This window comes from Agelaius tricolor, unplaced genomic scaffold (assembly GCF_023055355.1).
Source record: "Agelaius tricolor isolate 1412-34295 unplaced genomic scaffold, bAgeTri1.0.p SCAF_34, whole genome shotgun sequence".
Taxonomy (NCBI): Eukaryota; Metazoa; Chordata; class Aves; order Passeriformes; family Icteridae; genus Agelaius; species Agelaius tricolor.
Window position 1 is genome coordinate 3,324,794 of NW_027269294.1, and position 24,439 is coordinate 3,349,232.

Below are 24,439 nucleotides of genomic sequence, written 5' to 3' on the forward strand. Positions count from 1 at the left end.
GAGTTCAGCTCCTTGCATGCAGTAGATAGCATAAAACAATATAAATTGCCTAAAGTAAGTAAAGTTTTCACACAGGTCAAACCAACTTTGAGACCTCACATTCACAGCAACTGCAGTACAGAGTTTTATTAAATAAAAACCTCTCCTTTTGTATCCCTCAGTGCAGGGCCTTTCTGTCGAGCTACTACAGAGATCACAATGTGGAACTGTCAAAACTCCTCCACAAGCTGGGACAACCCCTGCCATCGTGGCTGAGACAGGAACTACAGAAAGTGAGATAGCATTGGAGAACAGCTTTTTGAAATCTCCTTCCACACTTGAGCTGTAATACCTGAACTTTCCAGTGGCTACCAGAAGGTCTTGTAAGATATACCTCTTCAAAAAAGTGTAAAGGATAGAAATTATTTCCATATGCTGGCATGTGGATTGTAAAAATACATGTGTTCCTTAGAGCTCTGGTGGGCCAAATCTTTCTCATAAACATTTCTGGGCCTGTGGACTTGTGGACTACTGTGCACATATGTGGGAGTTATTTACAGCTGGTATAAACATCAGAGATACATGACCTGTCTGATTTCACGGTAAATATTCACATTTTTATACATCAGTTTTAAAGTATTGTGTCTCATGTAGGTTTTGTAGCCCTTTGTTGGACCACTGGCAGTTTTTCTTAGGATTTGATTGTTGTGTTGCATAGGATAAGATAATGAAATGTAGCACAAAATGCCCAGAGTACTTCTGCCTTTGGAATCAGCTTGCTAATGCCCAAAGTGTGTGCAAACACTGGGGAGCAGTACATTATCACCTATCATTTAGCTGTGCATGGCAACAAATGCACCCAGCAATGTCTGCAATCCACCACAGTAGAAAAAAAACCACAAAGAAGCCAAAACAGAGCCTGTGATTATATCTGGTGACAACAAACCCTCACAGTGTGGGAAAGGCCTTTGTCTGTAGTTGAAATGTCTGATTTTGTGCTGACTGAGATGTGAATTATCTGAGCAGAAATTTGATTGGATATGTGAAACACACAAGTTGCAGTATTAGACTTAAACAGGTGTGACCCAAAGTGGAGCAGTGCAAGGAAGAGGCTTTCACCCCTGGTTCTGTGAGTGGCCAGATCCAAACATTGCACTCTGGGCTTACATTGCTCTGAGTCACTGAAATGAATTAAGAACTCCTAAAAAGCAGTGTCAGATCCTTCCTTTAATTGCCTTAAGTTGCACCACTATTTTTTCCTTAATTTATTTGTAAATTTAACCTATGCTTTTCCCCCCTCAACCTCATCAAAATTGTAGCATCTTTCTGCAACCTTCAGATGACATCAGCTGCAAAAATTACCAGACTTCCAGATGAAAATACCAGTTCTGTTCCCAGATACATTAAACATATTTGGTATTAAATATTAGGAATAAGCTTTAGAGGGGACAAAAATAAACACATAGAAAATTACACTCAAATCATGGGAAAAGACAAATATCCGCCCTTGCAGGCAGATATTTGTGATAGTTCTCAGGAGTGCATCTCTCAGTGCATCAGTTTAGATGTGAGATCAAGTCCAATAAATAGTGTTTAGCAGTTGAGGAAGATCATTGGAAGATCATTTCACCTAAGTGTGGCCTTGATGCTCCTCACAGAACTTTGGCTCTGAGTGTTTCTAAAGGCATGAAGGGTTAGTGAAAACAAGAAAGAACCACAGTACGAAATGCAAGGCTTTATACAGGAGCTCTGTAATGTCTTCATCATTTGTTTCAGGGTGAATATTTAAAAACATGCATCAGATGGTGGAAAAAATGTCCTATATCTCAGTGCTGTTTTACGACATTTGTGTAATCATGCAATTTAACTTTCAAGGTAATGGAATGGAAACCAGTCTGTTATTCCCTAAATAGAAAACATGTTGAGATCCTTACTGTACCTCTAACTGGTAATCTTTATTATTTATTGATTTTGTCTATGTAATCTGTGGTTTTGATAGGCCTGTAAAGAAACAAACCTAGACAGATTTGCTGTATATAACAATATTCTTTACGCAGCACATTTCTGCTAAGGGAATATGCATGATTAAGGATGAGGACCTACTAGAGTAGACATTTTTTAAGATGAACATTTCTGTTATTTATTAGAATGAGAATTTCATTTCACTTTAAATAATCAGTCATATGGATTTGTCTCAAAAGCTGACTTGTCTTAAAGTACTTCTTATTTGGTGAAAGGAACACTCTGGATTCTGAACATCTGTAAAAGCAAAAGCTCTGCATGCTACGGACTGCTCATGCATCCTGCAAGCATCTATATAGATTTGTTACAGTTCAGTTGAATAACTGGAGAAAATACCTGGGGTTTTCATCCTGTCATGATTGATTTTACTCTTGATACAACCTGCTGTAACATCACTCAAGTGTTTTAAAAATGCAGGGATTGCACAAAGCTCCTGTTGTGCATTGCTGCCTCAGTTCTCCACATTCTTCAGTGAAACAGTGTTAAAAAAGAGGAAAATGGGAAAAACCTTGGGCACTGTGAAGGGCCTGATGTTTTCAGGGTGAGAACACAGACTGAGTGCCTCCTACATGCAGGAGGAATGGCCTTCAGCATCATTCCTAGTTCATTCTTTGTTTTAAAGAATTCCCTCTCTGTCGTCTTGCCCTGGGAAACCAAGGCCCTGACAGATGGAGAATGAGTGGGCAGTCAAGGACAGAGCGGTGACATTGGTCACATTGTCCCCTGGGGAATTTTGCAGCCCATCTGTGGTCACCACGAGGTACTGGCACAATAAATCCTCCACGTGCACGGCCTCGGCCTTGGGTGGATGATTAGTTGTTTGTAAAAGGATGGGATGAAGCCGTGGGGGGTTTTATTCCAGAACTATTCTGTTGCAGTGTGTTCTTACATTTAACAGGAGCCTTTAAAAAGCACTTGTAACATGCAGCCAGCTTGGTGGAGGAGGAGGAGGAGGCTGAGCACAGCATGCAGCCAGCAGCTGGGTGTGTCTCAGGGGATGCACCTGAGCACAGGGCAGTAACCAGGTCACACCACACCAGTTACCTGGCCAAGTGTAACCTCTTCTGTTCACAGCTTCCCTGCAATCAGTGTTTGGTTTCCAGAAGTACACTGTGTCAGGATTAATACTCTAAAAAAAGCAGTTTTGTTACAACAAATCTGTTTGCTAGTTCAAGTCAGATGTTTCCTTGTGGCTGGTAACACAGCCGTGGTTCCTGTTCCCCCAGAAGGTAACTGCACAAGCCATGATTTCTTTAACAACTGCTTGATTTTGTGAGTTTCATCTTCATTTTCATAAACATGATTCTGAAAGTTGCTTAATGTGGGCATCAGTGCCATTAAAAAACAATGTGTGGTTCTGAGCAGGTATTGACCATTTGGGGGTGTAAACACAGAGCCTGATCAGAAGTCACCTAATTATTTGAGCTAACATTCCTGAGAATACTGTGATATTTTCCCAGTTCTACTTGTGCAGAAAGAATGAGTTTGGATGATTTGCAGACTATCTTGTACAGAATATCCTTTTTCATTGCTTAAAAATGTGAAACTTCCTCAGGAAGAAATTAAATAGATATTTCAATGTTTATAGATGTAATACTCTTGTCATTCACATTGAATGAAAATTGCTGGAAACATTTTTCTCAGAGTTTTTTTTAAAATAAAAAATAGATATTATTCTGATAGTGTGGCATGGTATTTGAAGTGCAACAATAAACTCTGATAAGAAAATGTAGTGCTGTGTGGAAGTGACTTTCACATTCACAAAGTTGTCCTTTTCCAGGTTGGTTAGCAGCCATTGCAGCTTGATGCTGAGCTCTAACACGGTCCAGCAGCACAGGAGCAGCATGAGATGTTTTCAGAAATGAAAAGTACTGCTTACTCTTGCTGTGAGTGAATATTACTGCTTTGTGCAGCTGCTTGTTTTACTGCTTTTCTTCCTGCTTACTTTTTATTTCTTGTGCCAGCACTTGCTAATGTGCTGGAGAAACATCTCCAGAGTTTGCTTTTTTTAAGATAACAAGGAAAATTTATTCAAATCATTTGCCTTGGGGATTCAATAGTTGTGCCAATGCATCAGCCTACATAGACATGAGAAAAGCTTTCTTTGGAGAAACCTCTGAAGATGGTATGAATGTCCAAAGGAAAATTCACTGTTATCAACAAATTCAGAACAGAACACAAAATTGTACTTATCTAGCTGGGTAAAATCTGCTTAGGGGAGTTGTGGGAGATGGGAAACCTACATTTACAAAATATTGCATTCATTACAGAGAAATGATGCAACTTAAAATTAACAAGTCTAAGCTTCTTGTATAATACCTATCTCTATAAGCTCTTAGAAAACCAGTAAAGTAGTAACAAGTAATAAGAAAAGGGGAAAGATCCTTGCTACAAATAATTATAGCTTTTTGGCCTCTGTCTTTGGTTTATCTACTTTCCTATCATATTTCTTTTCAGTTCTTCCAGTCCACCAATTCCTAGAGCTCAAAGGCAAAAGATGGTTTGTTTTTTTTTGTCTCTCTGGGTGAAATGGATGGAGAAAGCACAACAGTCAGCCAAGGGCAAATCCCAGGAGCAGGAAAGCGATCAGCACTGAAACCAAGGGCCAGGGAAACCTGAGTGGAGGAGGAATTCAGACCAAGTCAAGGGTGATCATCTTCCCTGGACTGAGGATGACTAGTAATAGTCCAATAAGCTGCTGTGGTGTGAGAGTTACAGTAATTAGGGGAGGTTTAGATTTCACATTAGGAAGCATTTCTTTATGAGAAGGTGTTCACACTGGAACATGCTCCCTGGAGAGGTAGTTGATGCTCCAGGCCTGTCAGTGTTTAAAAAATCATTTGGAAAATGCCTTTAACAACAGGCTTTAACTTCTGGTCGGCCCTGAGGTGGTTGGCATTTGGACTAATGATCCTTATAGGTGCTTCCCAACTGGACTATTCTGTTCTATTTTGCTGTAACTCCAAATTGAGGTGTGGACATTTGGCCAGCGTGCAGTTGCTTACATAGACTGGAAAAGGAAAGTAATCTGTGTTCACCTGGAGGGATGACTTCATTTTTCTAGCACATCTTTCACGACCTCTGATTTTTATGTTAGTCCATGGTTTTCAAGAACCGAGCAGTGTTATTGTAACATTTAAGGCCATCTGATGACTGGACCAAGCACACACACACGTGTATCTACACAGACGAAGCCGCATCGCTGTCTCAAACCAGCTGAAGGTCTCTGTTTTCTTTTGGAGAATGCCTTAACCCGTTTCCCCGCGGGAATGCTGCTCGGTATATTCGGGAAGGAGCGGCAATCAAAAGGTGAGGGGGATCGATCCCATTGACCTCCGCACCTTCCCCTGTGGCCGAGCTCAGTGCGCGTGCGCGCCGTGGCCTCGCCCAGCGCCCCAAGCCCCGCCCCCAGCCCGGGGTCCCGGATGCGCTCAGTTGCCGCCGCCGGTGCGTGAGGATGGGTCGCGTGCTGATGGGGCTCCGCGTGGTCGGGCGCGCGGCGCGGCCGTTGGCGCTGAGGGGGGGGAGCGCGCGGCGCGGCCGTTGGCGCTGAGGGGGGGGGGAGCGCGCGGCGCGGCCGTTGGCGCTGAGGGGGGGAGCGCGCGGCGCGGCCGTTGGCGCTGAGGGGGGGGAGCGCGCGGCGCGGCCGTTGGCGCTGAGGGGGGGGGGAGCGCGCGGCGCGGCCGTTGGCGCTGAGGGGGGGGGAGCGCGCGGCGCGGCCGTTGGCGCTGAGGGGGGGGGGAGCGCGCGGCGCGGCCGTTGGCGCTGAGGGGGGGAGCGCGCGGCGCGGCCGTTGGCGCTAAGGGGGGACGGCCACGGGAGTAGAAAAGTGAGGGTGAAGGTGAAGTGGCAGTGACGGCGGCGGTGTTCGTGGATCGGGCCCCTTCTCCTCCACGGCGGCAAAGGAGCGGAGCGTAACAGACAGAAGGTAGGCTCCATGAAGGCATGGGCTGCGTAACAGGGAGGACGGGTGGGAGCCGACCGCGCGGGGCCGGGGCCTGGGCCCACATGAGGGAGGGAAAATGGCGGCCGCCACGTGGCGACGAGGGGGGTGGTGGGGGAAGCAGAGATCCATGAATCCATGGGAGCTGCCGTCTGTGGCTCACTCCCTTCCTAGACATGGAAGAGCAGGGCCTTGCTAATTGGCATAGCTTTTACCCTCGTGTGGGTATGAGTCGTTGACTGTGGCAAGTGACAAACCGATTCTGCCGTGGGGTTAGACGCCTCCCCTTTTTGGGTGTTTTCTTGTTAATTGGTTTTTCAGGTTTCTCCACTTTTTTTTTTTCTTCAGGAAACTATTACAGCCCAGTTCTTAAACTTTTTTATTCTTTTTTAACTCCGTAGGAGCACAGAAGCTGAAAGCACGAAGACGTAGTTGTTAAAGATCTTCTTCCCAAAAAGTATGTGTCTGGCTGTGTCTAATAAGCTCTTCAGAGGTGAGATTTAGGGCAGGAATAATGCCGATTTAATAATTTATGTTTAACGATTACTCTACTGTGACTTGTACTTCGAAATCTAGGTATCATGGTGTTCTGTTTTAAGGCATGCTTCATTTTTATGTGTTTCTGGGACAGAAAAGTGTAATCAAGTGCATTAGTGTGACCAGGAGGAATTTGGTTTGGATGTAGAGACATTAGAAAACATAATCCCCTATTCCTAGCATAAAAAACACACTGCCAGTACTTTGCCTGCCAAACTAGAAGCATCTGAATGCACAGATTCCTCAGGGATATCCTGGGCAAGAGGAATGTCTTTTTTTATAAGCATGTGAGTACTAAGAGAAATCTGCGGCTGTAGCAGCAAGGGAGATTGGAAGTTAATACCAACAGCTTTGTTTCAGAGCAGCTTTACAACTTCTGGGAGAGCATCCTACTGTTTGGTGATGATTGCTGTTTGAGTTTCCAGTAGCAATATTAAATTGCCTCAAACTTGTTTTTACCGGGGAAAAACCATCTTGAAAGAAGATGAGGCTAAATTCCACATATGAGTTCTAGGAGTAGCTGTGTCTAAACATGTTCATTTTCAGTTAGGGTGGGGTAGATATGTTTAATCATCTGGAATCGATGTCTTTTGGGAGCAGTAATATTTCTGCTTATCAAGCAGAGCTAGTAAAAGCTAATTTTAGGCTAGGTCTTTATCTCAGTTTTTAAACGAAGTTAAAATTTGGAGCTGTAATGAGAGCTTCTGCAGTCCATCTCATCTTGATGAAGAGGGGCTGGAGCCCAGCTTACTGTGCCTACAATTAGCTTTGACTGCTTCGATACAGACAGATACAGTTAGGATCTCATTGTGTGCTGCTCCTCTCTTTGGGCTGGCACTGGGCCTTAAGCTATTACAGTACTGGTTTTGATAGTTGAGTGGCTGCACTGCACCTTCAGGGATGGCTCCTCTGCTCCCAACGTGTTAGAAAGGTGTTTCAACGAGTGTACCCGTGCTGCAGAAGCTGCAGGTAAGTTTTTGAAGTCTGGAAAATGGAAGTGGAAAGTCCAGCTGTAATTTTGGTGTCTGTGTGAATGTAAAGCATTTGAATGTATGAACAAGTCAATAAAGAGACATGACTGGCTGCAAGTGTGGTTCCTTTCTTGAAAAACTGCTGGTAACTAAGACTTGACCTACACGTGTTTGTCAGGATTACTTACACATGCCGAATCTGCCAGTTCTGGGGACACACCTTTTGGGCAGAATCTCTGGTTTCAGGTGGCTGATGCATTGTCTGGGAACTGCTCCAGAACTGGTACGGCTTGAATCAGAGGTAGGTGCTGCAGGGCAGAAGCAACAACTTAATTTAATAGAGTTGATTTTTGCCGTTGCTGAGGAATCCATACTTGAGAAAATTGATATAGATCCAGTAGATGGTGAATCATTGCCTGCTCAGACAAGATACTTCACTTGAATGTGCTGTTGTAGTGAATACCAGCTGTGCTGGCACAATCTCTTGTGGAATATCTTTCAAATAATAATGTATTTTTTGCAGATAGTTAGAACTGAGAAGTTGGGAGTGAAAAGGGAGGGTTTGAAAGGACTGGGAAACAAAATCTGTGGAGCTGGAGCTGAGATGATAAGCATGCGGTGTACTTGCTGCTAGGTGTTTGGCAGCTGAGGTCAGGATTCCTGCCTGAAGTGAAGGGAGCAGAACTGTGGGCTCTAATTACACCGTGCACTAGATCTGAGCAATTGGCTTCCGGTGGTTGTGTTTGGTGGGCAGATTAGAGAGCTGTCACAGGAAACTCACTTTCTTTTTAAGCATAAACTTCTGCCCAAGTGGAAGTACAGTTAAATGCATTTTCTTCTGTGGTGCTGTAACAAGTGATAGCACACCTGTTTAACTGGTGGTGCATGGTTACTCTCTGCTTTTAACAGCCCGATCATATGGCTTACTGCTCTGCATTCCAGGGTGGTGGCTGCCAAGCCTGGTGGCCAGCAATCAGGAGTGTGTACTCTGAAATCTCTTTTCTCCAAAACCATTGGACCTCTGTAATAACCTCAGCACATCTGCTCTGCAAGGGCCCTTGATTATCTTAAATAGGCAAATGCAAGCGTTTTCATGGTTTGTGCCACCCCTAACACAGTTACTAGACAGCTTTAAAAGTGTAGGATGAACTTAGGACAATGTAACTGGTCTGAGTTAAAGCACTGGGAATGAGACAAACTCCTTTAGGTTTATATGCTTTGGGGAAGATGATTTCAAGAGTCCCCTTATTCAGGTACAGCCTATGTGAGTTTTACCCAGCTGATGTTCTGCAGCAGCTGCCTGTACATCTGTGGTATTAATTAACATAGAGAAATTGTAGTCAGTGTGGCAGTTTTTATTGTATACATGTACACCATCAGGCTCACTGAACAAAAATGAGAATGGCATAAGATGGAGGCAATTTCATTTTATGTTAGAAACTGAGAAGGCATGCTCAGCATGGAAACAGTGCAACATTTTAAAATCTAACAAAGCATTCTATTAAAAGAGCAAAAATAAGAAAGTACTGTACTAAATCTAAATGTTTACTACACTAAGTGTGCAGGTTTAGTTCCCCCCCCACAAAGTATCCTGTTTCTGTGGTGCAGCTATTAAAGGATGATCCTTTCCCCTGTATATAACGCATATATATTGCACTACGTAGCCTACTTCACCACAAGTCTCAATGGGTCTTGTACAGCAAAACTTGAATGTTACATGCAGCTACTTTTGACAGACTGACTTCCCTTGTAATTAAGGGCTATATAGAAGTAAAAATGCAATGGTTTTGAAGTTGACTAGCACGGTGTTTTGCATTGGTCTAACAGTAGGTGGTCACAGTACAGTGATTTATGATGTATTAAAATATTTTACACTATTTCAAATAGTGTGGAATTACAGAGAACTAAAATGTATTAAAGCACCTCATGTACTACTTTAGCACCAGTTACAATAATTAGTCCTGACCCTTGAAAACTTAAATTTGAGGTTGGAGATATTAAGGGCTAAATGTTCAATCATATGGGCTTCGGCAATGTCATTGCCACTTAATATGCAAGTGAGTCTTGGATATTTGTTATAACACCAGAGAGACACACAACAATACAAAAATGAATAATTGCCCACTTACAGCATGAATGCAAGCACCCCACTTTTTCACAAAACACCACACAACACAGTCATAGCCAGTTTGGGGAATAGGAAACTGGGAAACAGTCACTGGTGGTCGCAATTTGCACAATCACTATGTGGTGACGCTCATCTGCCACACTTGTCACACGGGAGTGTTTCATGGCCCACGGCTTTCAGTTGTTTTTATGAGCATGCTTGTTACTGTGATGCATAGAGCGCACTTGGACTCAGCACAGTCTTTGACCTGCGGATTGTAGTGTGGTGGCTCCCTCCCCAATGAGTCAATTCACAGGTGATTTCCAGACTGGTGCCTTTCAGTGTTACAATAAGGTGGTGATTACCTGCTGTGTTCTAGGTTCGGTGTGGTGGCCCTTTCTCAATGGACAGTAAGTTGGTTATCAGTGCATTTTTTTAACAAGTTGTTAGGGATTTCATGGCACGGGGAACAGTATTTGGAAATGGAATTAAACAAAATCAAGATGTGTCAGTGCTTTAGAAGTCACTGAAAACTAAGCTTTCCTGTGAGATCAGTCTGAACCAGTGTTGCAGCTAAGCAGGAGAGAGTTGTCTAAATCTTACTTTATAGAAAACATAGTTTAAGACTTTATAGACCTTTTCAGACAAGTTTCGGCTCAACAGCTCCGTTGTATGTATAACTTTGTCTGGTAGGATTGACCAAGGTTCTTGGCGCTGCTTGAGCAAAGCCCAGCACTGAAAGGATAGGGATGTCTGTTAGTCTGACACTACTGACAGCTAGTGGTAAATGGAAAAAGTGAATCTTCTTCCAAAATGCTGTATATACTCAAAATTGCCAATTTCAGAAATAGGACAAATGCTACCTAAGTGAAGTAGATAAGTTGTTGCTCTTGCAGCTGTGCAGGATGTTGTGGGGAAACTGTCACTGTACTGCCTGTTTTACGTAGGAATGTACTTCAAGCACACTAACCTGTGAAGACATTTAGCCAATTAACTGGGAATGTGATTATTGACCATTCTTTTCCTTCCTGCATTTAATACATACTGAGAATTACTTATCAAGAATCAGGCTATGAATGGTCTCAGAAGCTACTGAAACATGATCCAATTTAGGGGACTGAGTGTAAAATCATAGGAATAAAATAGACTAATAAACTAGACTGAAGATTAATTGAGATCTGTAATTAATTGTAGAGAAGCTTGGAGCATAAATAGCTTGGAGCAACAGTCTTGTGGGCAGTCTCCAGCTGTCCTGCTCCAGTATTAACTCTAGCTGGCTATCACTTTTCCCCTTAGATACATAGTAGCTTGTTCATGCAATATTTAAACTTCTGGAACAGGAAGGACGGTAATCCCTAACTGGAAGGCTTGAGTGTATACAGCTTGGATTTAATGAAAACAAAAACACATGAATCAGGAAAATGTCTGTTTCCACCCACTGTGGGCCCCAGCTGTGCACTGCATCTGCTGTTCAAATTGTCCTGCCTCAAAGTTCAGTTTTCATTATGGGCATTCATAGTTTGGTCACACTTTTAATCCAGGGTACGAAAGATGAAACTTTTGTGTAGACACCTGGGGAATCTTTGACCCCACAGCCGTAGCCCCAGGAGGTGACACCGTACACAACCCAGCTTTCCCCTGGGCGTTCACACATCAGTGGTCCACCACTGTCTCCTTGACAGCTGTCCACTCGTTTCTGTTCCTGCACGTTTCCAGCACAGAGCATTCTTCCTGTGAATCTCCTTTTGTAGCGCTCCTCACACACCCTCTTGGGAAGTAAGGGGATGGCAGCCTGTTGCAGTGTTCTTGAATAAGCCCGTCCTAAAAAGGAGATAGAAATTATTGTCTCATTACAATGGTCAGTCTTGGAAACATAAATGTGGTTTAATCCAATTTTTGCTCTCAAGTCTTCACACTGCTTTGTCATTACATAAAGTTTCTGGAAGCAAGACTACTGAAAAAAATCTCTGCATTAAATACAATATTAAAATACGGTAGATATTGTAAATGTAAAATGTAGATGCTTTTTTTAAAAAGTAGCTTTTCTGCATGTGCTCTCTGGATTTTTCCAAGGATGGGATTTGGTTTATTCTGAGCACTTTGTCTTCTACAGAATAGCATACGCTTTAATACCTCTATGTGGAAGCAATTTTGGGGAGTCTTGAGCAGCTGAGAGTAAAGCAGCAGAAATCCTTTATTTCTGTGTCATCAGTTCAAATCTAGTGTAGCTCAGCCTGAACAGGTGCTGCATCTTCTGGTGGCTTTCAAGTAGATCTTTCTACTTTTTTTACACATCTTGCACCTCTTTCAGTTGAAAGCATGGGAAATGAAAGCCACTGTTGGTTTTACCTTTTTTTAAGTAAAATCTTATAACTTGTGAAGCAATTATGATTCATATACTAAGTGTGAAATGTCAGCTGAGGTACTGCAATGATGTAAATTCTTACCATAAATTGAAGCCAATTACTGCAGTGTTTGATGTTTCCTGAAATAGATGTCCTAAGTTAACAGTATTGCAGGACTTTCAGTGAATTATGTAAAAAGGCTAGACAGAGCTAGGCAATGAATTAACAATTGTTTTTAGCAAAAAACCCACCCTACACATCTCTCTCATTTATTGTAGTACAGTGACCCTGACATCTGTGCACACAGATTAGAGCTTGTAAAGAGGAGGGGCAGATACTTGGCCTTGCCTTGTCTCCTTGGCAGTTCTAGTGAGTCACTGGAACAAAGGCTCAAGTGTGGTTGCTGTCTTGCACTGTATTCAGCACCACAACAAGATAAAAGTAAAACATGGTTATTAATTTGTGAAACATTTAAAGGACAGAGACCTTTGAAGAGGAAGAATCCTGTACTGACCGAAAAAAAGCAAGTAGAAGCCTGGAGTGCAGATTGCATTGAGGCTCTTGTAAATTTTGGCAAGATGTTCTGTTATTTAAATCAAAGCTGTTTGAAAATGTCAGTGGTAACAGGGAACACTAAAATGCTATTTAAAATTCTATCGTGCATATTTTCCATCCATTTTTCTATTGAAGTATTGTAATTTCAATAACCTTTTCAAAATTAAAATATTCATGGTCCTTACCTTTGAAACCTTACATCTACTAGAGCTGTTTGGTATGTACTGAGGCAGGGGGTGATAAGCTGCTGTGCAGGGTCTGCCTGGCAACAAATAAGCCTTTTATTTCTGCTTGTCATTCTTAATGAGGCCACGTTACTGACAGGGGCTGTGATTTAGAGTGGCATGGTTAATCATTGCTTGGATACAAATACAAACTGTAATCAGTAAATAAAATACTGTCATTCCTGGTTAAGGATCAGGAGAGAAAATATTTGCCTATGTTAAAAAAGAGCAAAATACTTTCATTTTGAGCATTTTCTTTTAATTATTTGGAGGGTTTTTTTGAAAACAGCCTGAGATAAGCAGATTGGTGCATGGAAATGATCTTACCTGTGTCACCCCATCCAGTGATGAAGCAGTTGGGAGCAGTTTTCTGTGGTCGCTCCCTCCTCAGTGGCAAGCAGGCAGGCAGAACGTGGGTGCTGAACCTCGCACACTGTTCCTCGGGCCCCTGCAGCCTCAGCAAGGCAATGTCGTAGTCACTGCTGTCAGGCCTGTAGTCCTTGTGCACCACAATCTCCTGGACTCCAATTTCCTCCTCGTACTCCTCCAGCACCAGCGTGTGGTAGTCTCCAACCCGCACCACGTAGTTGCGAGTGTTGTTGCCATACCTGAGACGGAGGTGAAAACAAACAGGGCTGGCTCAGGCAAAGTCACATCCTGAGCGTGCTAACCTAGTTCATCGCTTTCTTTATTGTTAACATAATTAATGTTAGTAAAAGATTTTTTTAAGAGCGAAAATGCTTTCTCAAATGTTTACACTGACATTTCAATGTGATCTAAAGAAGATAAAAACCTTCTTCCGAGGTTTTTGGTTGTGCCATGTGTTTTTGAATATTTTCACAGGCAATTTTCTTCTGGCCATTTGCCATGACTGGCACTTCACATGTACAAGGTGTACATTATAAATTTATTTAGGAAGGGTAATGCAAACTGCCAGTAATTGCAGCCTGACTACTGACATCACTGGGATACTCCAGATAATTACTGGAATGACAAGTGTTCAGGCCTGCTTCTTGAGTTGATTGAGGAACTTTAGAGGCTTAGGTAACTTAATAAAAACCTCTTACATCAAGTGAAGTTAAAGTAAGGATGACAAAGTATTTGTGCATCACAAGCACAAACTATTGTCAAACTGATAGGAGGCCTGTAAATCTCTGGCTTGTTTTGCATCTGATATAATCCCAGTTTGTTTCACATCATGGACTAAATGGTAAATACATTAGAGATTACTACTGTGGCTGAAATAACAATTTTCTGTGCATGTCTTTGAAGATTTTTGTATTATGCACAGACCTTCCCAGGCAAAATGCAAACAGGAGAGTACTGTTGGGTACATGTATTTATTTTAAAATATGGCTAAGCTAACAGAAATATTTTTCCTTTTATTTCTCCCTTAATAGCCTTCAACAAGAAATTTGTAATGTGCTTGGAAAAAATAGTGCCCACAGTGGCCCATCGCCTTTCAACCTATGCCTGTTCTTTTCATACCATCCAGCAATGTTCTGGTCTGCATAGCTTGTTAAAGCCTGCTTGAGGAGCAGCAGAAAAAGCAGAAAAATTACAGTTTTCTGCACAATATGTAGCTGTACCACTGAATATTATTTGTAGTTGTGGGTTGCATTTCTGGTTGCCTGGTTGTAAAGCTTTCTTGGTCTAATCCTTCAGGTCTTCCATGAGCAAAATTTCTCTTCTAGGCTTTATGGAGAGAGAACTGCAGGCTGTGAACAAACATCCCTTCATCCAAAGATGAACTTGTATATAAGATACATTACGGGTTTTTTCCGATGCTTCCTCATGTTTCTAATTATCCAGTTATTTTTTCTAAACGCATGAACCTTCCAATTTCCCTATAGCTGTCAGAATAACTCAAGACAAGGATGGGTTATAAAACAAAAAATGGCTTCAAACATTTTATCTTAAATAATGTATCTCCCAAAATATAGAAACCAATAATTCCCCTGTAACACTGGTGAACAATTCTAATAATCATACATAAAATTATGCTTAATTTTTATTTGTAGTATAGATGAGCCTACATTGGTTACTTAAGCAGTGTTCCAATTTCCAGGATATGAGAAATGGTATACTGGCCTTTCTGTTGTCCATCTGTGGAAAATATGTGAAGAAGGCACTTGATCTATAGATAGCTCTTGGAAACCTATCCCTGAAAATCACTCTGAGATCATTTGGAAGTTCAGCCCAGCCTTCCAAAGCCAGCTTAGAGCTAAAGGCTTCCCTCATTTACAGTAAACAGCAGTGCATCCACATGGTGTTGGAGCTGCATTCTTAGGTCTAATTAAAGTTTAAACGTAACTTCTGGGACAAAACAATACTTTGGTCCCTGAGACCACGGGTGACAGTTTCAGGGCAGCCTGGGGCAGCCCCTTGAGTAGCTGCACCAATCTGGAAGTACCACAGTGTACTTTGCTCCAGCCATGCTGCTGCCCCATTCTGTGGGTGCTTAGCAGAGTATCCAGAATTGGCACTCCTTGGTGCCACATTCAGTTTTCAAGCCTGTAATCAAAGGCTTTCTCAAGACCCTCAGACAGCATCCTTGGCAATCACTACAGAGAAAATGAACAGGGAAATAGGAAGCCATAGTCTATGAATTTTGACGAAAGCAACTAAAGAGCTTCCATAGTTCTGCAGAATCATCCAGGACATCAGTTGAAATAGCAGGAAATTTTACTAACTTTGACTATTTCAGCTTGAAATATTGCCAAGGAAAGTCCTCTGTGATTTCAGGACGCAAGAAAAGATGTGCATCTGGTGCACAGCAAAGATAATGCGCACTGTATTTGAGTATAAGTGTATCTGACTCTTCATTTTCGTTACTAGTGTGCAAAATAAAGGCTCAAAATCAAAATTTAAAACATTTGCAGCTCACTTGAGCGAACTCTAGCAAATACCCTCAAAACTGTAGTGCTCCTCTACGTTTTTTCCCAGCCCATTCCAATGAAATAGTCACTAATCACAAGATTAGCCTCCTTATTGTGCAAATTGATGCTTTTATACTTCAGTAACTTCATCAGTAGTGAAGTCCTTTATTTAGTTACTGCTGTGAATACAGTAAAAATGTCTCTCACTGTCAGGATCTGTTGTTACCAAATTTAATCTAAAATATTCCAGTCCCTATGTTTGGTGTCTGCTCAGTTGTCTTCACTATAATCTAAAAGCCATAAGCTGCATTTTTTTTTGGAACAGACAGTTAAAATGGCCAAAGCGTTATCCCTATTTTTTCATTAAAATACTGAAGTGGTGAATATAAATCACATGAATGATAACATTCAAATAATTTCAATGCCTTAGGGTGTTGTGTTTGTTTGAGGGAAAGGAGGTTGAGTGGTGGGGTTTTTTAAAACCAAAGGCCAGCTCTTGGAGCAGTTTTCCATGGGCTTGAACTGTAATGGTTTTGCATATGCCCAGAACAACAAAGCAGTTTAAAACAGGGTGCCCTATTGGAGAGAGACCCACCTTTTAAAGCAGTGTGCAGCAGTGAGGACCCAGCAGCTGCTGATGAGAGTAGCACCACACAGGAGTCTCCCGTCACCATGAGAGGATTTCAGCCGCAGTGCCACCTGCCACGGCCAGCCGCCCCTGCAGGAGTGACACACGGTGCTCAGCACACAGCACCGGGGAACTTGGGTTACCTGCAGTGTGCATCCCGTTGGCTTTGTTTGTCTGACACAGCTTACTTACAAAATGTGCTCTTTATTAAGGATGGTCAATATTTTATATCCTGGCAACATTCAGAATTCCTTTTAACAATGGTCCACATTACTTTACAGAAAATTTAGGCATCCAGCACTCTTAAGTGCTTCCTCCCACAGTCAGCTATTTGAATTTTCTCGGATTGCATTCATTGAGCCAAAAATACATTCTGTGGGTTGCTCGCCAAATACCGTCCAAGTCAACAAACCAGAAATTTCCTGTCAACTGGAGAGGGGAAAGGAAAATTTCTTGAAAAGCTGAACCCAGCATCCATCCCTGTCTTCATGAGAAAGGAAGGTGGCAAAATGAGGTATAAAGCAACTGTGGAAGTCTCAAGTATAGAGGAGCACCTTTTTTCAGCCTGTCATCTGTTTTTTATAGTAGATCAGGTCATTTTTGCATACTATGAATACAGGATGATTTCAATTTTGCTGGTTTAATACACTAGGAGTCAGAGAAGAGAAAGGGAGAGAGATGCACCTGTAAGCAACAGCAGCATCTGAGAGTATGCAACAGGTAGTCTGAGTGTTTTCTGAGTACTGTCAACTTGAATGGGTGTGCTGGAAAACAAGAGCTGCCAGGGGCCATCTAGTCCAGCATCTCAGAGTTACCCGTGCCAAATGTTTTAAAGTAAGGTGGAGGAGCTTACTTCCCATAAAGAATAAAACAATTTAGACACTCCTCCGTTTTAAAAGGTAGGATTTAATATGTTTTTCTAAAATGAGGTGATTCAGACAGCTTTGGATTTGCTGGTACATATGTAAGTATCCAGTTCTTTTCAAACTTCCTCAAGTTCCTTGTCTTAATGACTTGTTGTGACATTGAGTCCTTTTCTGATACATACATATGCTCCCTTTCTTGAATTTGAAGCATTTCTGCATGCACTGTTGGATTTTCATCACCTTTTTGCTTCATCTAACATTTCTGTACTGATTTATGAGACCAGCTTCTTTGCTCTGAGTTTTGCAATACATTGTTTGTCACTGTTGCATTTCAGCAAGTGTCCTTAGAACTTATATTCTAAGGCAAGAATTCTCAGTCTCCTCCTGTGCTATGCATTATCTGTTATCTTATTTGTCTCTTTACTAAGGTAAGTCATCCTACTTTACTTTATCTGGCTGTGTTAAAATATTTTTCTGGGCTCCCTCTTGTTACTGTTCTTTGAAGCTCTCCCACTTGGGCAGTGTCTTCTTAGAAATGGATTGATCAGTGCTGTGCATGTACTTTGAAACAGGCTGCACAGTGCTTGTAATGATGCTGTTAGTGTATTTTTTGCAATGCCTTTTCTAAGATTGTGTAAATTTTTTTTTTTTTTTTTGTGTTTAGTCACAACTGTTGAAAAAGTAAAGTCAGTTCCTCCTGGATTTTTAGTTCTGTCATCATCAAGGCTTATTTTATGAAAGAAAATAAGGTCTTAGGCAGTGAATCATACCCAGGCCTCTTTTTTGGTGTAGATGGCATTTAAAACCTTGTACTACATTGATAGCTCTGTTTTTATAGCTCACATCCTGATATGAAGACATCCTCTGATAAAAGTAAAATAGCTATTTTGTAAGTTTAAAATTTAACCCATTCACAGACTTTACCCACAAGCATCTACAGATTTTCAACTAATGCTGCAAGTACTTAGCAATTAATACTTTTTAATTTCCTGCAAATTTGCTTTGGGTATATTTCTATTCCTACATCATGACAAGTCAAAAGAAAAACAAACAGCAAGCCTACAATAAAATTGTAAATTGGGCAAAGCACTTGTGGCAAATATATGTCTTAGAAGCTTTATATTCAAAATTATTTGTCTTTACCAATTATTTACCGTAAAGAATTTTTCCCACCAATTATTCGCTTTTGTCGACGATGGAGTAACCTCAGCCCACAAACAGAAGCAAGAGAATCTAAACCAGAAAGGGAGATATAGAGAGCGTTAAAGTCAACATGAAAAGTGGCCAATATTCAATGAGAGGTAACTTTATAAAAAATCTGAAGGTTGAAGGTATTCTATTTTTCATGGTAGTTTTTAACAGGCAAATTTTGATTGGGGAAAACAGATTTAGAAAGTCTTTATAGCTGAGATCTTTTGACTGGGGAAAATACACTGAATTCTTTAAAGACTTAGAAATGCTTTGTAACTGAGTTATTTTGACTGTGATCAGAGTCATTCATGAACACATTTGCTTCTCACATGTAGGATTTTATAGGGCTCTTCCTTATTTCCTGTAAGTGGAAGCAAACCTTGCCAAACCACACAGGTCTCAGTCCTTATCTGAGGATAACCTACACCTTGAAAAGCTGAAGGGAGCTATTTGGGTTTTTGCATCATGTCCCTCAAGCAGCTTAATGAACATGGCTGCTCTAAACCATGGCAACAAATACCCTGTATTGATTGAGTAGTCTTGATGATTCCTTTCTGCAGCTGCAAAGAATAAGCTCACACAGTGTCAGCAGAGAGAATTCCCACCCCTTTTGTTCTAGAATTGTTTTTGATAAAGGTGTTTCCTCTGTGAGGTGGGATTGTTAAGTCTGTCTCTTCCTACCAGAAACTTGCTCACCTTGACCTGTTGGTCTGCCCCTCATGACAGGGCCTCACCTTTATTGCTGTTCCCAGGGACTTTCTTGCTTAGGTGGTCGCAGATGACCCCCGCGTCCTCGCTGTGCCGGCAGTTGTGCATCCCAATGTCCTGCTTAATGCAGTCTGCCAAGGATCTCTCATTTCCTGTACACTTGATGTTATCCACATGGATCGGGCCTTTGCCCTCACCGAAATAGGCCATTGTTCTTGCTCTGGCTGGACCTCTGCAAACAGAGCATTTTTTTAAATTATTAAACATTTTGAGGCATTAGTCTACATTTTACTCAAATTTCCAAGTGAATAGTCAAAGACATTGAGGTTTCATTCCAAACCCTGTCACTTGTTTCACTTGATAACAAGCACCTTCCACCACCTCTTATTCTGCTATGTAGAAAAAATAAAACTGTGACAAAATTGCTATATTTCATTAACGTTTAAAAACTGCTTTTTTGTGTCTGGTTAGAAGGCAGTGTGCCAAGTATTTTACATTGTATCAGCATTACATTTTGCCATAAAATACGTGAAAGCTGCTTTTTCATAATCTCTTTAATCCTTGTATAAAGTCAGCATCTGTGAAAGCTAAAAATAATTTGTTCAGGTCTGATTCCCTCAGATAGATGGGCCAGTTAAATACAGTATACTTGTGATGCAGTAGGAATGATGATGTACAGACCTATAAGTTGCTAGTAGTTATTAAAGTATTTTATTATCCTGTTGTTTTTTACAGGGCACCCCATTTGAGGTCTAAAAATGTCACGTGGCTGAACACCAGTTCAGTGTCTGCACCCCCCTGTTCTTGGGAGGAACCCAGTACTTGGTGCTTTTGTAGCATTTAAGCATCTCATTTGGCAACTCCTGTGATAGAGTATTACTGTTAATTAGTTAATCTTCTTAATTTATAAATAGATGTTTTGTTGTATATGGTTTAGGAGGCAGAAGGAATTATGAGTGAGAGACCACCCAATTGGCTATACAGAGAAGTGGGGCAGGAAGCCACAGACACCTCTAAGCATGCCTGAACTACAAGCTTACCTGTTGGTTAAGAGCAATTCACTGACATTTTACTGGAATAAGGATATGTGGAATTCTAGATAATTAAAATACAGGTTTCCATTTTAAAGGATACTTTATAATTGTATATTGTGAAGTACTGCTTCTGTGCATACAGAACTGTAACTGCACATGTGATGAAATGCTGGAGCCGAGAAAGAGAATTCGACTATGAAACTGTATTAGGCAAGAAAGTATTTCTCCCCCTTTACAGCTCTTTTTGTACCTCTTTATTACCTGCAGTGTTGGGGAAGGTAAGTGAGAATGGCATGAAGGGTTTGCATCCCTTCTTGAGCTGGGTTTGGTCTGTTCGGGAGCAATCCTGATTTGTCAAACCATTTTCAAAGCTTCCTCACAGTAGAAACGTGACTGGCTCTAAGTGAACCAGCTCTCAATTGCCACATCCATATAACTGAACCATGAAAGTAACACAGGAGCTTCCTCCATTTTGAAACTTTTGCACATGGATAGCTTTGCCTGTGTGGATTTTTTTTACTATGTTCTGAAGGGTAGATGGGTAGGATTTCCAAGTAGGGAACATTGGTTAGAATGCAGAAATTGTAAAAAGCCAGGAAAGAGAAGCTCATGAAACACTATGTGAGAGACAACACCACAAGGTCAACTGTCCTTACACATTTTCAATTTCCATGGTTAGGAGGTATTTGCCAGATAATCCAAAGCCTTAACTGCCTTTGGAACCAGTATAGGACAATCTCTGCCTAAGGAGTTTACTATGATTTGACTTGTCAGTCCCAAATAGAGTGACTCTTGCTCCAAATGTTTTTCTTTTGTGAGGGATACTCTGATTACAGATAACCACAAAAAAAATAAGTCCAGCTCTCTGATACCTGTGGGCAGCTCATGTGTTTATGTTTGCTGTTGCAACACAGTGACACAGTACAGGCACTCATTGTAAATTCTTACTTGGTTTTGGTTTCTTTGTCAAATAACAAAGTTTCTGCTTTAGGGCATTGTTTTAAAGTTCCTCAGGATATTGAAAACTGCTTTGTTATCAATCACCAACCGCAGTATTCTTATCCTTTCCCAGAGAAGTATTTATTGCAGTTTAGTACAGAATTCGCTCTCCAGATCTTATCAGTTACTTAGTAAAAGGGCACTACCTCCTTCTTCCTACCTTTGTATGAAAACAATCTATCTCTTACTGTGCATCAGTAATCTCTCAGTTTGCTGATAATATGAATGAAAGCTTTTCAAACCCAACCAACCAACAGCACCATAGAAAACCCAAACCAACCCCCACTGAAAAACGTCTCAGGAAACAATTGTAAAAATCGTGGTGTTCTTGAGCAAGGAGTGCAGTTTAATAGAGGAAATTATTTCATGTAATTGGGAAATCTCTGAAGGTACAAATGTTACATCTCTGTTTTTGTTACATGCTGGAATGTGCCCTTACAATGGCCTTAGTGCACCCCTAACAAACACGCGTCCCTTAATTGCTGCTTTCCAAGCCAGCTATTTATGCACTGATGACCCTCAGAGAAACAACCTTTTTGTCAGTTCAGATCTGTCCCTGGAGAGAAGTGGCTTCAGATCTTTTCCTCTTAGTTCTCCCACACCAAGGGCCATGCAGAAAATAACAATGCTGAGTTTTTCAGATGCAGTACTATTATTATTATTCATGATATTTTTAATGAGGAAATCAAGTGGATTAGGATAGATGGACACTTATCCTAGAATTAACAAGTTAGGTACCTTGTAAGAGTGATATATTGACTTCTAAGTCAAGTTTTGCCATTTAGAAGCCACAGTGTAGTACTGCTTTTAAATAGGCTTTTACTAAATGAATACCAGGGAGTTTTTACAAGGTATATATTGTGTGTTCAGGCATAATGTGATGATATTTGGTTGGACAGACTTCACATTGTTAGATACAACAAACAATATTATTTGTATTTCTTCAGCTCAAATTTCTTTATAGATATACTTGGAGATGACATTTCACTAATTTCCTGTTGTATTTCACTACTATTCTGGGTATTTTTCAAGTCTTATTAGTACTGCTATTTATATATCTCCCCTATAGTTATCTTTTTGCTGCTCTTGGGTATCCAGAAGAAAAATGCTGATGACTGGTGTAAGCCTGATTAAGTGATTTCTCTCAAAAGTGACACATACATTGCAGTAGTTTTAATTAGAGGGTGGGTTTGTTCTGTCAGGTCTATTCCTGTATTAAATGAAGCTTATTGAAATTACAGTCGTGCAGACTGGAGCCATAATCCCTTGTGTAACAGTTTCATCAGATCTTCGAGCTACATGAAATCTAGCCAGATCACTAAAGGAAGGGAAAACTCCATTAAATTAGGAATTCAATAGCTGGTGTGCCTGCATCTCAATCTGCAGTCATCGTGTCCATGCCTCGTGACAGTGGACACTGACCTGTTTTTTAAACTAATATGACAACTAAAGTTTTGTATTTAATTAATAGATTCAATAATTTGGAATGTTTAACTTATAATGAAAAGTATTTAATAACTCTCACTAACTTGCATTTTTGTTGTCAGTCAGACTGACACACTTTTGAATACTAACATTCCCATTCCCAGTTATGCTACTTAATGAACATTCTTTTTGAAGACATAGCCTTACTACTTCTCATACAAATAGTAGGAATGCATTTTTCTAAAAGAATGCCAAACTAACAAGTTTTAAAAGACATACATTATCTTATTAGACCTGTTTGTGGTATTTGGTTGCAGAAACTTAAGATTTTTAGATACAGAAAACATAACCTGACAAGCAGCCTAATGAGCTTTCTTACTTGTAGCCAAGCTGTCGGCAGACTACAGCCGCATCCTTATCAGACCATCCATCATCACAAATTGTGCCCCATTGGCCATTGATAAAAATCTCCACACGTCCTTCCTTCTTATTCTCACCATCCATCAGCCTGATGGGAGGACCTGGGAATAAATTACTGCTGTCAGCTCACAGCAACAGAAGCAAGAACTGATACTTTTAGTTACTTTCATTATATTTAGTACAACTGATATTTACATTCAACAAGCCTAATATCAGTGAATAAAGTAGTCATATTCATCCTGGCTGGCAAAATGAAGCAGTTTGTACAAATTACAAGACAGTACTAAATACTACTGTACTTTACTCTTCAGCTGATTCCTTAATTCCAAGCCAATATGTGGCATAGTTCAGAAATTGACCACAATTCTATACAAATGGTAGAAAACACCTGAGATACCTTTGATATGATACCCATACAAGCTGGACAGATTTTCCTTAGAGACACTTTATGGGTGAATGTAACTCTATCTCAGTCCATAAATGCATTCTCAAACTGGTTGTTGCTGCTCCTCCTAACCACTGTCTCAGCAAAATAGTGCAACATTGTGTTGTACTTCAACTATTCCTTATCACTGTGCACCTTGTTCTGCAGCATGTTATTCTATATTTTTCTAGCAATTTAAATTGATTGTTTAATCAGATAGTTTCATAATATGAAATTTCACTTATGTGGATTAGTCAGACTTAGTTGATCATGGTTTCTGCAGTGCTTGGCCTCTAGTTAAGTTTTGACTCATTAGGCAAAGTACATACTTAATTCTTACTTATTCTAAAATGCCTCTGTAGCCTGCAAGCAATGCAAATACCTTTAAAACAGTAATGAATTCCTCTGTGGCCTCTTTGTCATGTTCAAGGGAGTATCACCTTCTCAATCTTTTTGTATGGCATACATTATAATCTTTAATATACACATGAGAGTTGCTTTTTAGAATAATGGAAAAGACTCTTCCTCATTCTTCTAACCTGTTCCCAATCTTTTCTAAATATGTGAGGATGAGGGATTACTTAATTGCATTCTTAAAGCAGTATTTTAAGATGGATGCATTTGATATTTAATTCAGATTAATTTGGGGTATGTGTAACTTCTGTATAACAAACATGATTCTGGTGAGTGCTAGTTAAATCTGGCCTAAGTCATTAAATGAATGGGGAAGTATTTGAAGATAAAATCCAAGTATGTTTGCTTCTGATGTAATTTAAAGCATATTGTGTTGGAGTTCATACTCTCTGGACAGTTACATGGTTTAACTTCACCAACATTCTGTTTACTTACACTGTCGTGATCTTACTGAACAAATGTCATTATTGCAGTAAATCCTATTTCCTTTTTAGTGCTCCATAATATCTGTGTTTTTTTAAGTCTTATCATCTACTAATTTCTCCTTTTTTTCCACTGAATTGATCCTTATGGGAAAAAAATGCTTTTTTAAATGCTGGGAATTAAATGGTAACAACACTTTGTCCACTTTCCAATCAGAAATCTCCTAGGAAATGTCAGATAAACTCTTATTTTCTTGTTGAACTGATATGTTCTGGAAGAATACAACTTAGGTGAGAATTATACTTCTATTAACCAAATAGAGGCACAGAATAGTACTAATATTTT

The 24,439-nt window shown here is 40.5% G+C and overlaps 2 protein-coding genes, 1 long non-coding RNA gene and 1 other non-coding gene across 5 annotated transcripts in view; 3 read left to right on the forward strand and 1 right to left on the reverse strand.

Annotated features, from left to right (window-relative positions):
• Nucleotides 1–3,733, forward strand: part of LOC139602436 (bifunctional heparan sulfate N-deacetylase/N-sulfotransferase 3) — a 52,559-nt gene extending 48,826 nt beyond the window's left edge. For both annotated transcript variants that reach the window (XM_071452295.1, XM_071452296.1), the window contains exon 14: nucleotides 162–3,733. In XM_071452295.1, coding sequence (XP_071308396.1) covers nucleotides 162–281 — 120 coding nt within the window. In that variant the 3' untranslated portion in view covers nucleotides 282–3,733. The remainder of the gene's footprint in view (nucleotides 1–161) is intronic.
• A 2,009-nt stretch (nucleotides 3,734–5,742) lies between these two features.
• LOC139602531 (uncharacterized) lies at nucleotides 5,743–7,564 on the forward strand. The gene is made up of 2 exons (XR_011683285.1): nucleotides 5,743–5,929; nucleotides 6,346–7,564. It is a non-coding gene; the product is annotated as an uncharacterized lncRNA (long non-coding RNA).
• On the forward strand, nucleotides 6,071–6,201 carry LOC139602588 (small nucleolar RNA SNORA24). Its single transcript, XR_011683327.1, has one exon. It is a non-coding gene; the product is annotated as a small nucleolar RNA SNORA24 (small nucleolar RNA).
• A 1,222-nt stretch (nucleotides 7,565–8,786) lies between the features above and the next one.
• Nucleotides 8,787–24,439, reverse strand: part of PRSS12 (serine protease 12) — a 33,443-nt gene continuing 17,790 nt past the window's right edge. Inside the window, exons 8-13 of the mRNA XM_071452461.1 lie at nucleotides 22,793–22,934; nucleotides 18,982–19,187; nucleotides 18,211–18,289; nucleotides 16,158–16,280; nucleotides 13,011–13,291; nucleotides 8,787–11,380 (exon numbers count right to left, since the gene is read on the reverse strand). Coding sequence (XP_071308562.1) covers nucleotides 11,073–11,380; nucleotides 13,011–13,291; nucleotides 16,158–16,280; nucleotides 18,211–18,289; nucleotides 18,982–19,187; nucleotides 22,793–22,934 — 1,139 coding nt within the window. The 3' untranslated portion in view covers nucleotides 8,787–11,072. The remainder of the gene's footprint in view (nucleotides 11,381–13,010; nucleotides 13,292–16,157; nucleotides 16,281–18,210; nucleotides 18,290–18,981; nucleotides 19,188–22,792; nucleotides 22,935–24,439) is intronic.